We start from the raw sequence: 17,669 nt of genomic DNA, 5'->3' as shown, positions 1-17,669 counted from the left end.
GCCATTACAGCCGTCCCGCGAGGGGGCGGAGGGGGGAGGGAGGGGGGTCCGGGGCGCAGTTTGTGTGCGGAATCAGCAGCAAGCGCCTCTGTGTGGATTACGAACCCGGGACCCCATTACTGATCATGTGAACGTGGCAGAACAAGGCACCAATTCAGCGTGAGGACCTGAGAGACCTCACACTCTTTCATACTGCGCACTATTCAAACTGACTGCAGAAAAACCAGCTGTGATTTCTGTTTTTAAAACAAACTGGGAGTGGTGAATAGTCACTGCTAATTCTACAGTTCAAGGAGAAAGGAATCTCCATTTCAACCCAACATACGTTTGTTCTGCATGTCACCTCAGAGCCCTTAACACAACAAGCGCAGATCAAAAGGAAAGGACGGCCAAACTAAACCGAAATCAAAAACAGAACCTGACCAAAATGCTTCTTATGAAACAAAAAGCAAAGTAAATTTAAAGGGGTAATTTAAAAACGCATATCAGGGCCTGAGAACACAAGGTACACTCAGGGAGGAGTGGTGATTGAGCATGGGGTGGGGGGGTGGGGTGGTGAGTTTGATATGGATCTATTCACACGCTTCATTCAATAGAGAATAAACTGCTCACATCTAACCACCTTGTTAACACCAGACCAAGCCAAACAGCCACAGTCGTCACACTTCACCAGTGAGTGTGCATGTTTGCAGGTGTGTCTGTGTGCGTGTACGGGGTGACTGCCTCGCCTGATTGGCCCTTTCCTTTGCGATGTGTAAAAAGCGGAAAGAGGGAGAGCAGGACATCCTCTTCCTGTGCCCTGATCAATAATGAAGGATCGGATTACACTACAGCCACATCGCAAACGCTCACGTGAACCTCCATTTAGAGTCGGTGCATTCATCAACCCCAAATAGTGCTGCTGTCCAGCGTCAAACGCGGAGCGCTCATTCAGATGTACGTGACCTAATTATGCCAGGAGCTTAAGACTAAATGTGTGCCTTTTACCACATCTCGAGTAAAGGGTTCACTATAAGGACATTCTCCTACAGAGAAAAAGGAAAGTGCATGGGGAACCTAACTCAAACACGAACACACACACACACAGTATCGTTAGCTCCAGGCTGCCTGAAGACACAGTTTGCCAGGACCGCATTTCCCATGATCCTCTATGTCTCCCTGTTCAGCACGTAAGCCCCTGTGCAGATCAGCTGCAGACTGATGTCTAGACAGTCGGGGGACCAGGTGTGGCCAGAAAATAATCACATGGTGCGCAAAGGTTTTAATTACAGACTGCGTCTATAACAGGCAGTAGCAACACAGGCACTTCAGTCCTGATTTTCTCTGTATACTAGGTCCCTTGGCCCTGTTATTGCCGCCCATGGCATGTCATATCATCTCTATGCAGATGATATTCAACTTTTCTACTCTTTCTCTCCCACAGACACTCAGGTCTCCGATCGCATATCCGCCTGCCTGAGTGACATCCAGAGCTGGATGACCAAACACCAACTCAAGCTCAACACAAACAAAACGGAACTTCTCCATATTCCTTCTCTTACCTCTCCCACTTCTCATCTCCCCATTTCTTTAGGAGACACTCCCCTACACCCTTCACAGAGTGCCCGAAATCTTGGAGTTGTGCTCGACAACAGGCTGTCACTCTCTGAGAATATCGCGGCAACCACCCGGTCGTGCAGGTTCATCCTATACAATATCCGCAGAATAAGACCACTCCTCACCAATTATTCCACACAGCTCCTGGTCCAGGCCATGATACTGTCACGTCTGGACTACTGCAACTCCCTCCTGGCTGGTCTCCCAGCATCAGCCACCAGACCCCTTCAGCTCATCCAGAATGCAGCAGCACGTCTGGTTTACAACCTCCCTCGTGACTCCCACGTCACTCCCTCCTCATCTCCCTCCACTGGCTACCAGTGCAAGCTCGCATCCGGTTTAAGACACTGGTGCTTGCTTTCCAAGCAGTCAAGGGTCAGCTCCTGGTTATCTGCAGAAGATGATCAGACCCTACAAGCCGGCCAGATCGCTCCGATCGGCTACTACAGGCGGCTGATTCCTCCCCTACACGAGCAGCAACAAGGTCTCGACTCTTTGCAGTTCTGGCCCCACGATGGTGGAACGATCTTCCAGTGGAGGTCAGAACAGCAGAGTGTCTGAGCGTCTTCAAACGGAAACTCAAGACGCACCTCTTCTCTGTGTACCTCTCTCCTCTTCCCTAAACCTCCTCCCATAACTATAAAAAAAATAAAATAAAAAAAAAAAAAAAAAAAATTTTGTTCAGACTATCTTGTTTCTCCTTATTGTATGCATCATAGTAAAGGCTTTTTATCTACATGTTGTTCAATGGACTTAAGCGGACTTGATCCTGAGTTTGGTTACTCTGTTGTAAGTCGCTCTGGATAAGAGCGTCAGCTAAATACCTATAATGTAATGTAATGTAATGTAATGATGAGCCTGCTTTCTCATTCTCTGAACAGCCAGACTCAGGGAAGCTTTACCACGGCATATGAGTTCAGCGAGTAACGCATAAGAGAGGGTTTAATGGTTTAATGCATAAGGCTATTGCTTTAACCGGCAACTGTGCTCTGAGAGAACATAATCATGTATAAAAATACATGTTAAACTCACAATTAATATGCTAGAAGATTTTCTATGACATGCTGCAATCATTTTCAACGTGAAGAGTTTTTCACCAAGCATTTTGGTACAATAAATGTAGCATTATTTTAAGTGAAACAAACAGCTGGTGTTTTCATATTCAAGTAAAGAAGCTATGAGCACTAGATGATCAGAATAATTCATCCACATGGTGCCCTGTGGAACAGAATTTAGAGGTGTTTAGAAATTGATACTTGTCAACTTTAATAGTTTGAAATGAATGTCAAACTATTAAAGTTGAATATTAAAGTGGAAGTTGTCTCATTTAAAGCCAGAATTCAAATAAGAAAAATAGGGTATAGAGGCAGTTGGGAAAGTTATTACAGGACCATTTGGAAACTTCCGAACATTTCAAGCGCTTTGAAATTTAATGTTAAACATTAACGTTAAAGGAAGTTGTGTGTATTGGTTCAGAATGAGAGCTCAGGTCATGCAAATGGACTCGACTGCATTATTATTATGGCAAAGCACCTGGAGGCGAGGGAACCAGGCCACAGCAGTGCATGCTGGGATGCCTTATAAAGCCCCTCTGGGATCAGTCCACACCTCATTTGCCTCCTTCATTAAAACCTAGAAAGGGGCTAAGAGTGCATCGCCAGGGCAACCCCAGAGCTGATGACGTATAGCACTCTAAAAAGATCAAAAGCGTAACCCTTTCCAGACATCAATAATCCATTTGCAGAGTAGAAAATGGGACATGTGACGGCTAATCTGAAAGAAACAGAAACAGGGCTTTTTTCTGGCAGGAAAACAGCCTCCGACAACGTACCCACAGTTGTTTATGGCAGGACCCTTCAATCTCTATCTATCTGGCAGGACCCTTCTATCTCTCTAGCTATCTGGCAGGACCCTTTAATCTTTCTAGCTATCTGGCAGGACCCTTCTATCTCTCTAGCTATCTGGCAGGACCCTTCAGTCTCTCTAGCTATCTGGCAGGACCCTTCAATCTCTCTAGCTATCTGGCAGGACCCTTAATCTTCTAGCTATCTGAGACCTTTATCTCTAGTATCTGGCAGGACCCTTCAATCTCTCTAGCTATCTGGCAGGACCCTTCAATCTCTCTAGCTATCTGGCAGGACCCTTCAGTCTCTCTAGCTATCTGGCAGGACCCTTCAGTCTCTCTAGCTATCTGGCAGGACCCTTCAGTCTCTCTAGCTTCTGCAGACTTCAGTGTCTCTAGCTATCTGGCAGGACCCTTCAGTCTCTCTAGCTATCTGGCAGGACCCTTCAGTGTCTCTAGCTATCTGGCAGGACCCTTCAGTGTCTCTAGCTGGATGCCAGGTACAGTTGGTGCTTTGTACAGTTGGTTCCACAGTTCTCGGTACAGTGCAGTGAAACAGCCTCTGGCACATGCATGCATGTTTAAACACCAGCAGCACAACCCGCCGATGTTTATTTCCGTGTAACCACGCGGGGCCTGTGCCGGGGGTGTCGTACAGCGTGTTCTTTCATCAGCGACACCCCCAGGCTCCCGAGCGCAGGGCCGCAGGGGAAGGACATCGATTAACACCCCCGCTGAAACCGGCGTCTATGTCACGGCTCGTCCAATTCATTAACCGCTCCGCCAACGCCGCGCGTGCCACCGACCGCACCCCCGAGTCCCGCCGTGCCAGCGGGCGTGGGCGGGCGCCGGGCCGCGATGCCGCGAGCCGCTCTGTGGCAACAGACCCGCTGCACCGGGCCAGCCCTGGTCTGGGAAAACGGCCCGGATCGAGCAGTTATTCAGGGGAGAGAGGCTCCTGTAAACGCCTGCGCTTGGGGGGTGGGGAGCAAAGGAGACAGGCAGAGAAAATGGAGGGAGGAAGCCTCACATCCAGGCATTAAGGGGGGAGGGGGAGGGGGAGGGGTGGAGACAGGCCCGGCCCCTCCTCACACGCGGCGCTTCAGGCCTCTTCGGCAGAGGAACTCCCTGCCGGGCGGCCCGGCGTGGGGCCTCGGTGATGACACCGGGCACGTGGGCGGCCGAGCCGCTTCCGCACGCTTCCCACGCCTTCCTCTCCAGCGCCGGGGAGTCAGCGCCCACGCGCCGCCACGGGGGCCTCCGCCAGCCCGCGTGCCACCCCCGAGTGCCAGTCCACACATGCCACCCCCGCCCTGTGTGCCACCCCCCCACGCCTGCCGCTCACGTCACAACCCACGGAGCCGGAACACCTTTTTAAGTAGCAGGAAGTGCGGAGTGTCATCAGAGCCAGCATCCGACTGAACACACAGTCAGCGGCGTGAACACACACGCACACACACACACACGCGCGCGCGCGCGCTCCTCAGACGCAGACGGGGTTTAGCTGCCTGTAAGAACTCTGGTTCGGTTTCCCTCCTCCGCAGAGCCAGGAGAAATCAGCCTCATCCTTCCAGAGGAGAGGAGATGTGCAGGGACCTCGGGGGGTAAAAAAGCAATAAAGTGTCTGAATCCTACTGTTCATTTAGGCAGCCCTCCTTTATTAAATCTACATCCCAGGAAGCCAGCCGGTCGGTCCTTTGGCTTCTCCCTGCCCGTATGGCTAATACGGCTTTTCCTGCGGTGTGCCGAGACGGCGATGACCGAGGGCTCCGGCGCTGCACCAGCTCTCACCGCCCCGAAACACCGGCGAAGGAAACCCCGCCCCTTTCCGGAGAGCTCTCACCGGCGTAATGAACAGCGCCTTTGAGAGCGTGAGGCAGAACGCAGCCCAATCCGCCGTGCGGGGGCTCCAGAGCCTGTCCCGGGTCTGTCCAAACGCAGAGCAGGGCGAGCATCACAGTGGGGGCGGAGCACCGAAACAAGGTGCTGTGTAATAAAATACAAATAATAAAAAAAAAAGAGAGAAGGCGTGTGTGTTTGAAATGAAGACCTTTGCTTATCTGCAATTTCTGTTTAGGGGTTTCCACTCCATGGGTGAGATTTTTACAGTGTGTGTGGACTTACCTCTGTCTGTAGACCACAACACTCAAGCACTGTTGTATAGATGACAGTACCATGTCTTATCATGTTATCATTGTTTGTAATTATGCATCATGGGAGTGTTAATGGTTATTTTGTTCTAGCATCATGGCCTGGGAACTGCACTTGCTCTAAATAAACCAATGCTGACTCCAGACACTGTGCACCTCAATTATCACTCAGGGTTGCACATAATCTTTTAACCATGTTACTCATGTCTTTAAGTGGGGCGACTGATTCTGCCCATTTCCCAAAATCACTTGATTCCCTGGAGCTCCCTCCTTCCGTCTTCCACGGTTTGGGCTGTTCCTCTGCGTCTCCTAACGGGGTCCAAGCGTCACCCCCATTTCCGCATGAGTGACATCCCCAGCCGCACACAAAGAGCTGCCCCCCCCGTCGCCCCCACCCCCCGCGCTGTCGGTCACAAAGGGCCGAGGGCGACCGTTAGCGGTCTGAAAGGACCGGCGAGGCACGCTGCAACAAGCTTCCTGCCGTCACTCACCGCCATCTGGTCGCCCAGCGAGCTGATTGGTCCATTAGTCTCGTGCCAAGCAACAAGTTCAGACATAGCAGCGCAGTTAGGAGAAGTTGAGGTTCACTGCTTTTTTTTAAATGCATTATTTCAGCTAAAAAATGGAAGTGAGAAAACCTCCCTCCCTAATTCTGGCCTAGTTGTTTCCGGAACAGCATGGGTGTGGGGTCTCAAATTCAAATACCTCCACCGTGCCAAAAGTGAGATCACCGACGGTCGATTTCAGATTCAAGAGGAGCAGCTCTGTAAATGTGGACATAATAGAGTGGAGATCGGGTGGAAAGCACCCATCCTTTTAGTGAAAAAATCACCAGGAGCATCATGTCAGCTAACCAGAGACCACTTACAGGTCAGACCAGCATGTGGCCTCTTACAGGTTAGGTCCACTTTAGAGGGGCTGGCGGTTTTCTGAAATAGTAACCAGCCAACCAGCTAGTGACAGTGACACAAGTGCAGGGTATGGCTGTGACCATGGAGAGCCATCCTCAGCCCGCCCACAAGGGGCGTGACTCAGTGCTTTCTCCCCGCCCCATCTCACTCAGAGCTCCACCCACGTCATGGCTTGGACCAGGCCGGGCCTCGTCTGTGGGCCGCCTAAACGGGCCCACTCACCCGAGAGGCGAGTCAAAACCTGGGCCCATGAAGCTGGCTCCAGAGGCAACCATGGGAAGGTCACAGGAAGAAATTTAAAAATCTGGACTTCTAATCATAGAATCTGCAATATAAATGATAGTACTCACTCATTCCACAGAGGCACATAATAGACTTCCAGCAATACCTGTACTGTACTGCTATTGTTTGACTGAAGAGAAAGAGATGGATAGAGGACAAGAGAGGAGGAAGTGAGAAAGAGCGAGAGTGAGACAGAAATAGAGACAAAGAGAGAGTGAGAGAGAGACAGACAGAAAGAGAGAGTGAATCAGGAAGTGAGAGTTATGAGCACTCAGGTTTTCATAATGCCTATCAGTGTAGTTTGTTGGCCTGAGAGCAGCTAAACTACACACATTGGAAATATGCAGTTACACATGAATACATGCGCGTACACACGCACACACATACACAAATGCTTGTGCAGACATAGGAATGTGCACAAACTCTGGTAGCTCAGCCTGTCTGTCCCTGGCCTTGCTCTGGGGGAATATTCCATCAGCTGTTTGCTGCCAGGGGGAATGAGAAGGTGCTCCGCAGACGGCAGCGTCCGCAGTCTCCTGCACTGCTGCTCTCCCTATCCAAGGGAGGCAGGGAGAGGCGTTCCAGACAGACCAGCGCTCCGGAAGATACACCGAGCCCGTAACCGGGGGAGACGGGAATAGAAACGCGCTAAGAGGGTGACTTACGGGAGACAGGGGGAAAGCCCCTTTCAGCACAGCAAACGCAGCTTCCGCATAGCGCTTGTGAAAGAATGCCCCGTGTTTACTCTAAGTCATCTGCATAATGTGATTGGTTTCCTGGAGCGCACGGAGGGATTCAATCAAGGTCTCCTTCCCAGTAACACCGCCCGCTGCTTCAGCTGCCACTCAGGGTCAGGGGAACAGGCTCTCCCGCGGTGTTGGATCACATGACTAACAGCACGGCTTAATGGTTGCGCGTGACCTCAGCGAGGGCTGGTTTAAGCACTTACTTGTGATTGATGCAAAAGGTCATTGATTCCGATTCCCGTCGACTCAAATAGGTCAAACTAATTTGCGAGCGTGTTTTATAATTCCATATTTAATGTGGCGGACCGCTGTCTCGGATTAGAGACGACAACGAAAATCTTAAAGTGTTTAAATCCAAGACTTCATCATCAGCAAATCAGAAGCCCCGGTTTTACCGCCTAGATAAAATAATCCTTCTTTTCTCACAAACAAATTGACAGTCTCCGGGCACCACGAAGGCATACATGTATTAGCAACAGAGGTTTAAGTACAGGCCACACACTAACTGAGCCTGGGTCTTCCTTAGAGGGTTTTCTGTCGGTGCCAGCTAGCTGTGCTGCCTCGTGTATATATTCTCTTCTGTATAAAGCGCTAGCCATCACCAAATTCACAACCCTCTCCCTCCGTAGCACATGCCGCCAAATCTGGCCTTTCGGTGAAAGAGAGTTCAAACGGTTTGCTTTATTATTGCGCAAGTCTAGCCGAGACCTCATAAACGTTCCCGAGAGTTAGAGTTAAACGTGTCATTAAAGAGGGATTACCGAGCGAAAGCGGAAGAAGGCTTTCACAAAGAGAGAAGTAAAAAACAAAAACAAACCGGGGCGATGGATGTTCTGAACGACAATAAGCGCTGCTCAATTACACAGCGTTTGCTCTCTCGGAGAAAAGCAAAAACAATTCTTAAACTCCAGGTTAGAAACAATCTGTTCATATCCGACGGCCATCTGGGTACAATCAATTTATATGAGCAAAAAATAAATAAATAAAACAAAATGGGAGGATAGCAACTCAGTCTAGAAACGCTTTTCAGTATAGGCTAATGCTCACTAGGCTAACCGCTTTCACACAAATTTTCTATGTAGTACAAGAGATAGGAACAAAAAACCGGCAACTAGAGAATGTCAAACGAAAACACAGTTTATTCCAAAACATAAATATTTAATCATTTGATACTGCTGTACCTTTTCAGCTATGTAAATAATATTGCCACGTGATGGCATCCTTCAGCAGTTATGCGTCATTTAACGCCAGCTCAGCGAAGCAATCAGTTATCATCACCAAAACCCACACACCACACCTTCCAACTAAAAACAGTCACTAAGTGATGTTTCAACGAGAAAGGGATGACTGAACAAACTTCAACACTATCATGGATCTAACAGCCCCCCCCCCCCATCATGGAATACCCCCACACCACCAAAGTATCATGGACTTTCCACCAACTGCACACTGAACTTCTGACAAACCACCGCCTTGAAATGTAATCTATTTGTCACAATGTCCTGTCCTGTCCTGTTTTTTGAGCATACTTGATGTGGAGGATGCATGTACATACATAAATGCTGCCCTTTTGAATTGGGGGGGGGGGGTTGGAGGGGGCGCTGTATGTGAATTCTTCTCTCAGAGGGAGAACCCCAGTTGTCAGAAGTACCTTCACTGAAAAATTCCTGTTCTGAAAATATGACCTTAACAACTGGGAACAAGTTATAACTGGCAGCATATCTGCCATTTTGATAAGATTTTTACTCAGTGCGGTGCTGTCCTCACATGGGCACAACATACAGTTTCTCATACCCAGCACAAGTGCTTGTTTCAGCCTGAAGGTGATGTCACTGGGGGAGGCTGGGAAAGTCTTGCCGGGTTAGCATCTGAATGGTCAGACCAGCATGTGGCCGGCGTCCAGCTGCAGGCCAGTTTACCCAGGGGTCTTCTGGTGCACGCGGGCCACGGGCCGGCCAATCACAGAGCACCGGTGGGAGGGCCTCTTATACATATGCTAATTAGGCCATCAGCCTGCACCAAGCCACTGTGGATAAGGATAATGGAGCTTTTTTTTTTTGTCCCAAAGCTGGCCATGTTCTGGCCAAATGACTGCAAATCCCAATGTATTCATCAACTGAGTAAATTAAACAGCCATCACAAAAAGCAGCTATATGAGCTAATATCAATAACGTAGATAGCACTGTGAAGTAAATAATTGTTTCACTATGTCATATAACTCAAATTACCTAGCATTATCACATATAAATATTTTGCATGCATCACTAATCATATATTTTTAACATTATACGAAAACAATGTCATATCTTCAAAACACAGTACAAGACATTCTTATATACTGAAATAAATTTTAAGAATAAATATAAGAAAAATTCTTATATTTTTTACATGATACTTAACGTGACTTTTTCCATGAGGGAGTACAATATGATGAGCCCGCTAAGTTTATCATCTTCTCAGAGAAGCCCAAACAGGCTCAGACTAAATGTACTCTATTTGTGTAAATGCTTGGAATGAAGAGAACACATAATTAAAAAAACAAATAGAGCTAAAGTGAGCCTGATTTAAGGAGGCAGGGAAGAGGGAAAGGGAGATGGTGCTGATCTTGGCTCAGCGCGCTGAAAGAAAAGCGAGAACGTCATGCCCTCAGAGAGAGGCTGAAGGCGAGGCCCGGGACAGAACGGCAGGAGGCATCTCTGTCCCCCGTCCCGCCTGCGTACCCAGCAGGAGCAGGACCAATTAGGGGAGCGGCCAGAGGCAGAGAATCGCTCGTCTCTGCCTCTCCGAATGCCTTTCGGCTGAGGAAATGCTGCAGGTTTAGCATTGTGACCGTTGCGTAATGTTACATAAGCTCCTGGAGAAAGCGTCGCGTGTTCTGGGGTTCGCTGCTAAACCGCACGTCAGCTGCTGTTGAGGGAGAAAAACAAAGGGAACCGAAACCGTCGCGTCCCTGCTTCTCCGAACGCGGGCGGAAACAGGACCGCGGTTAGGTAAGAGCGGGCGCTGTAAAAACAAAGCGAACAATAGCGGGTCCGATATAAAAAAAACTTCTATGGTCAGATGAAAGGATTTCAAGGCCTGCATGGTGCTCTTGCCAGCAGAAATTATGACTGACACTGCAAGTCATCTGGCCTGGAGCGAGTCCACTCGCGTCTCCCCCGTCCCCCCCCCCCCGGCGATGCGCTGCAGCCCTGGGAGCAGCAGCTGAGAGAGCACATAATGTGCCGTTTCCAGGCGCGTGACTCCTGGGCGGGTGGGTGCTGCGCGGAGATTCTTCTGAGAAGCGCTCCTTGCGCAACGTGAGGGAGAGTGACTTCAGGACACATCAGGAGAGGGTAGGGATGACAGTTATGACAAAGAGGGAGAGGGGGGGGACAGGGAGAGAAAGGGAGAAAGAGAGGGGGAGAGACAGAAGGAGGGAGGGAGAGACAGTGTGTGAGAGAGAGTGAGAGATAGAGATAGAGAGAGAGAAAAACACAGAAAAGCCCTGATGCTCACGTGCAACCACACTCTTCGTCTTCAGCCTGAGTCATACCGCCACTGCGGCCGTATCTGCGAAATCTGGAGTTTCCTAAAAATCTCACCGCTCACAGAAAAAACCTGATTACACCTCACTCTTGGTCACGAATGCCTAAAAAACCCAAGGTAGCGCAGGCACCAGCACTGAAGGTCAGACTGCATGCATTCAATGTGACGCTCCACTGCAGTCACGCGGCTAGTTTACATCGCGGCACTGGGTGCGCGGAGGCCGGCTTCAGCAGGAGCGCGCCGTGGCTACCCCGCTGCTCAGACAGAAGCGGCAGCCATGCGGAGATGACTCTCTGTGCCTTCAACAGGCCAACCGCCATGGAGTGAATGTAGCAGCCCCCAGGGGCTCAACAGGAAGTGACCTCATACCAGTAGCACAAAGAACCTACCCCTTCAGTCAGTTAGCTAAACAGCCAATAGGGTGCTAAGAGGAAGAGGAAGTAATCTCATACCAATAGCACAAAGAAACTACTCCTTCAGTCAGTCAGCCCAACGTAGCAGGAGACCCAAAGCGCTCAGCCAGTTCTTAAGGCTTGACCGGCAGCTAATGCACAACCAGCTGTCACACATCAGTTGAGCCATTCAGAGCTTGCTTACAGACATACTTCCCCATACACTAAGAGCCTGTATGGGCAGAGAGACGACTGCAACAGCACACACTGCACAGCTGCACACAGCTGTTAGACCGGGCTAGGAGCGAGCATCTGGAAGAGGACAGCTGGACCCATACGACTGGTAATGACAGGACAGATCAGGGCTCTACAGCACTCCCATTTTCAGAGCATTTGCTCCTGAAAATTGATGTATATCAACTGGAAAGATCATTTAGGAGCACATCTACTAATTGGGTTGCAATAGTGTGCTCCTAAATTTTGCATCTTAGGGGCACATGTGCTCCTTGGAAAAAAGCTGAACACAGCATGGTGATGCCCAAGAACACCACTGTTACGGTCGTTGCGGTTGTTCCCGCTATTCCCAGACCTGTACATGAATAGGAGAGGTGAGAATACACACTAAACCCCTGCTAAGTCTCTGCTAAAGTCCCAGAGCTCCTCTGTGATTAACGGGGTGGATTCAGGACGATCCTCAGAGAAGTAAAACTCTCTCAGCTCAGACACAGCGCATCTCTGTTCACAAACTCACTACGACTCTCTGTGTCCCAATGCCAAGGACTGCACTCTCTTCCTTTATCTCTCTCAACTCAAAGGATGCACCGATGGATTCTTCCACAGATCTCAGTGATAAACGCACTGTGAGTCTGTTTAACTTGAAGGAGACCTCCACACTACCGTCTCTGAATCAGAGGGCCTGTTCAGACGGCCTTGTCTAAGGCACATGTCTGAACAGGCGTAACGTCTTCAAAACGACTCTAACGCTTAACAACGAGAGAGAGGCCTTCTCAGACTACCATCGTCTCGCTGTAACTGTGTCCTCTTTCGGCGGTTTGGCAATATTCTAACCATGTTGTTGAAAAGTTACCAGCAGTGGTATGAGACACATCAGTTAGCTGTGGTCACTCATGTTGCCCGGGGACCAGCATCCACTGGGATGAGTTTTGAGATTGATCCCCCTTCCCGTAAAACATCATTTTATAAAGCTGTCTCCCCCCTCTCTCTGGTTTAGTTACTGCTCTCTGTCTATAACGGGGTTTTCCAACAAAAGAATGTGAATGCTCTAAAGTTATAACAGCCAGCTAGTCTTGAAGGTAGCGCATGCTAACTCTCAGATAAGTCAGCCGTACGCGTTAAATTACCAGAAAATGCACATGTCTCAGCAGAAATAGCTCCACGGCCCCTGGAGCTATGTGCAGAATGGCACGGATTCCTCTCCACCGCAAAAACGCTAGCCGCCAATCCCCGACGAGCTCCGCCCCTTTCCAGCGAGCACAAGCGGCCTGCAGGAGAGACGCCCCGGGGCTGTGGAGCAGATACCGCCAGCACGGCTCAGCCCCGACCCGCACTGCGCTACAGGAGGGAACAGTCGCCGCAGCGTCTCGTCCTTTCAGACTTCCTGTGCTCCGTCTGCCTGGCCAGACGCGGTGCGGCTGGCTGTTCACAGAGACGAGTAAGCACGTACGACTCCCGCGGCTAGAGAGAGCCCATCTCCCCCTTTGCAGCTCGATGAAACATTTAACTGCTGGGCAGAGAAGAGGCGGGTGCAAGCCAACAGTAAAATTATGCGCAGAATTTGCAGAATCGCTTCGGCAAAAATGACGTTCTTCCCCGAGGATACACAAGACAGCAGGCAGCCACTGCTAAAGGAGATCTCTGTATTGCTAAAGGGTGACTGTGGTAAAAAATGCTACTGTTAAATGGTGTCCCTGTACCAGTAGCCAATGCAAAAGGGTGCCTTCATATTCTAGTAGCAATTGCTAAAGAGCTGCTGTTGCTAAGGCCTCATAGCAATAGACCATCTTCAAAAGATATACTGGCAACTTAACAGGAAGTAGCCTACTGTGTCCTCTTATTTCCACACATCCAAGACTTATCAACAACCGATTGGGACCCTTGGACCTTTCGTATTTAATTGCATTGAATGCATTTAATTAGGCTATATTGCATAGAACCAACCTCTTTCTTGAGTGTGTTATTTTCAATATACTCCTTGTCATGTGGTCAAAGAATGGGAGGTGCTGTTATTCTAGGGGAAGTGATAGAGACTTCTTTAATGAGAGCGGTATCTATTGTATGACAAGCTAGCCATTTCATTAGTCAGGTTCCACAGCCTTTTCTGTTAGAACCCTTGGGTTTTAGATCTGCAATATGACAGAAAAATATGTGTTTTATGTGTTATTTGATCGCTGACTGTTAGTATATATCTGTGTATTTTTCTGTAAGCAGACATAACTTTACGATTCAGATCAAATCATTTTGCTGTTTTTATTTATTGAGCTATGTGTGTGCCTTGTAGGCTCAGTCTCAGTGCAGGGCTGTAATGATATCTCATGGGGAGCCAAGTCACCTTGTTCACTGGTGCCAGAGGCAGACACACACAAAGAACACACACACAGACACACACAGACACACACAGACACACTTATAGATACACACAGGCACACAGACACACACACACACACACACACACAGACACACACACGGGGGATGGCATTAATCAAATCTCACTTGAGGAAACAGTGGTGCAGTAGTTAGGAATACAAACACCACAATTTACATTTTGTCGACAATATTAACGACGGGGTCTCCAGAGTGCTGTACGAAACACAAAATGGCCCTTTCGACAAGCAGGATGTGATGTACCATAAAAACCCCATTAGAGCTTTGCCAGTTGATTTGTCTCCTTAGAAAGAGTGCAGTTTGAGGGGATGGATTAGCCTTATGTGCATTACGTGCACACCTCTCTGTTTTACTAATAGTTGGCCTTTTATACCAGCTCTGTCTGGAGCGGCCATCAGTATGGATTAACTGTCAGCAGCTACATTCATTTAACCAAACAAAATGCTACAAGGGAGAAGAAAACAAGGACACTATCTTTTAAGAAAGCTTTTCAGCAGCCAACAACAGAGGCCTGTGTGGGGTGGTGCACATAACATCATGTGCCAAGAGAAGAAAAGGAAAAATGCTTTAAAATTCTCCATGCACCACCTCGTAAATCAACCCACGATGCCTTGCAGAATACACTGAGACAGTGTAATATTAGGAAACGGGAAAGCCAGTAAATTAACCCATTCTATCCCCCCCGTGAGGCACGAGCTGATCCGGCTCAGTGACTCCCCAATGCACCTCTCTGCGATGTGGACTTTGGGCAGAGCCCTAAAGAAGGCCCTGACCTCAGCCTGGCCCTCGATTTACCAGGCTACCCCCACGGGGAGAGCACACAGCTGGAGACTCCTGCCCAGGCTCCGGGGATGCATGCGCTAATCGCATTCAGCATGACGTGGCCACTCATCAAGCGCAGATTACCCCCGACGCAACCCAGGCCCACGTCCCATACCGCTCCATGTGTGCGTCCATGGCCCTCACATTAGCAGCTGACTAACTCCCCCCCTCCCCCTCCTCACAAGGGACTGAAGAGAGGCTCACTGCATCCCTGGTGTCAGTGGGGTTTACGATGACATCATTCGGTTTTTTCTTTTTTTGGGGGGGGGGGGGAGTGAAGAGGGAAGGGGGAACACTGAAGCACGCTCACCCACCCCCCCTTGGGAGTATATAGCAGGAAAGATGGCCCCAAACCTCCTTTTGTTTCCATCACTTCCTGCATGCTCAGCCTTTTTTGTATTTCACCTCTCTCAAACTGTGTGCAAGCGCATGATGGACACTAGACTCAAACAAGTGTTCCACAACATGGACACATGATCAAGCTGCCAACTCACAAAAAGACTCTCTGTGTCTTTCTCCCTACTGCAAAGATGTTATGCTACCCACCGTCTTTGTCTACCCTGAAGTTAAGACATTTAATAAGATAGGACAGCTTTTTAGACACTTCCTCTGCTCAGATACCCAAGATTCAAAGTATTTTGAAATGTATGTTAGCAATATGACACCTGCCTTATGGAAGACTGCTTGTCTATCATTGTAAAACTATGAAATAAATAAGCATACAACACAATTTTTACTTTTAATTATTGCCATTTTTGTGCTTGTCAATGATCTTTAACCATTTTTGGAAGGGGGGGATTCCATGTTGACTAATATATTGAATACATAGTTCAGTGATCTTACAATCTGTTGATCTAGTTTTAGAGGAAGCGTTAGCCACAAGAGACTCGTCTTACGTTCGGCTGATGTAGGTGACAAGCGATCGGAAGTAGAAACGAATTAAGTCAACAGAATTACAGGTTCATACATCAGCAAAAAATATGAATTTTATTAATTTAATTAACTGATTTTATACTGATATTATATACAGTTACCTGAGTTTAAACAGTATGCTACATGTAAGATAATCACTGTAAATCTTTTCCCCCAATGTTAATACAGTTAATTCGTGTTTACAAATTGTCAAAGTGGCCGTGTATTATTAGTGCAAGCGCTAACAACCACAAAATGTCAATCCTCAAGTCAGACGCACGGTGTTGTAATAAGAGGCCAGAATTGTAGGAATGCCCACTGTAATCCAAACTGAGCGTCTCCCACAAATCTGCTCAGACTGTCTGCGCTACCTAATTATTACCAAGAGTGGCCTTCGTGTAATCGTTGCTGGCAGTCAGTATTCAAGTCAGTATTGTTTTTTTGACCAACCAGTGTCGACAAAGCCCAACCTAAACACATTACACACAAAGAAGATACACACATTCATTTCCCACAATACTGTTCCCTAAATTAATTGCGTTCGCATTTTTTAAATTTTATATTATCCACTTTTTATGTTCGACAGCTCCTTGGGCAGGCAACGCTATACCAACCAGTCAGTTGGAATGTCACTATCCTACTTAGCAAGCTAACGGTACCTAGCTAGCTATACATCATAAACTAAAGGATTATATGGCTTGTACGAGTGATACAATTCAAGAAAAATACTCGCACTGATCCCCTACTGTATGTAACACCGACACTTACCGGAGAGTTCGTCTGGTTCCAACCCAGTTTCGGTGTCCAATCCGCAGATAACGAAGTAATCTGCGAATCGGCAGGAGTTCGAGCTGAAGCCGGTGGTCATTTTGAGGATGGTCCGGGTGCCCTCGTTCTCGCTGTATAAATCGAGGGCATATTAGGAGGTCCGGGAACCATTCCGTGATGCCATTATGGATGCACTGCTGAAAGGCTAAGAACGAAGTCGAGACAAGCAACCGAGTTGCATTCTGGGCTCTGGTACAGCTGTTTTCATCTGCCAGAGAATCCGAGAAACCTCCCCAAGACTGGCTCGTATCAGAGTGAACACTGCGCCTGCGCATAATGCTGAGGAGAGAAAAAGCGATTACGTTATGGGATTAACCCTTCAAATACATCCGTGCGCTGATTTAGACCATATATGTCAGTGTAATGTGAGGGGATCAGTAGTGTTCCTTTTCAATAATCACATCAAGCATCTGTTCTACGGATGTCGCGTAAGGCAAAAAAACGTAGGCATACTCAAGTTTCTTAAATGCCGGTTACTACTATCCATTTGTTATCAGATTCTTTAGAATGATGGTTGTCTCTAACGGTTGTTCTTTCTAAAATGTGCAATTACATCCTGAAAAGAACTGACCAGTATACACAAGAGTAGGCTACAGCGTGCAAATACGCGAAAATATAAAGACATAATTTGACACATTTAATAATACACTTCGAGTTAAACGAAAACACAATATCCTGACGGTACAATACTGAGACACGCAGTTTCAGGAGCTGCAGAGACAGTTTTACCTCAACTGTTGCCTTAACCTGGTGAATTTTTATGGTATTTAAGACATATTCATGTACAGTTCTGTAATCGCAAATTTGCAGTTATCATTATCCAGTTATATTTAACACCATCTGCAGCGCCTCCTATTTTAAGAAATGACATACCCAAAATAAAATGGATACTATTATTGAACCCTTTTGACAACAGACATAATCCTTGTCTCTTCTGAGAGAGTCAATTACTCTAATTAAGTTTCTCAAGATATTCTTTTTTTCCAGTGGATACAGATGCTTGTAGCTGTGCCTGGTGGGCTTAGAAACACAATGTA

General features: G+C 48.0%; 1 protein-coding gene across 6 annotated transcripts in view; it reads right to left on the bottom strand.

Annotated features, from left to right (window-relative positions):
* The window catches only part of LOC135255570 (DENN domain-containing protein 5A-like), a 140,976-nt gene extending 124,082 nt beyond the window's left edge, over positions 1-16,894 (bottom strand). For 2 of the 6 annotated variants that reach the window (XM_064336916.1, XM_064336917.1), the window contains exon 1: positions 16,573-16,894. In XM_064336916.1, coding sequence (XP_064192986.1) covers positions 16,573-16,672 — 100 coding nt within the window. In that variant the 5' untranslated portion in view covers positions 16,673-16,894. The remainder of the gene's footprint in view (positions 1-16,572) is intronic. The other 4 variants (XM_064336918.1, XM_064336919.1, XM_064336920.1 and 1 more) reach the window with 2 other exon arrangements.
* Positions 16,895-17,669: the final 775 nt, after the last annotated feature.

This window comes from Anguilla rostrata, chromosome 5 (assembly GCF_018555375.3).
Source record: "Anguilla rostrata isolate EN2019 chromosome 5, ASM1855537v3, whole genome shotgun sequence".
NCBI classification, from domain to species: Eukaryota; Metazoa; Chordata; class Actinopteri; order Anguilliformes; family Anguillidae; genus Anguilla; species Anguilla rostrata.
This window is presented reverse-complemented; position numbering and strand designations above follow the sequence as displayed.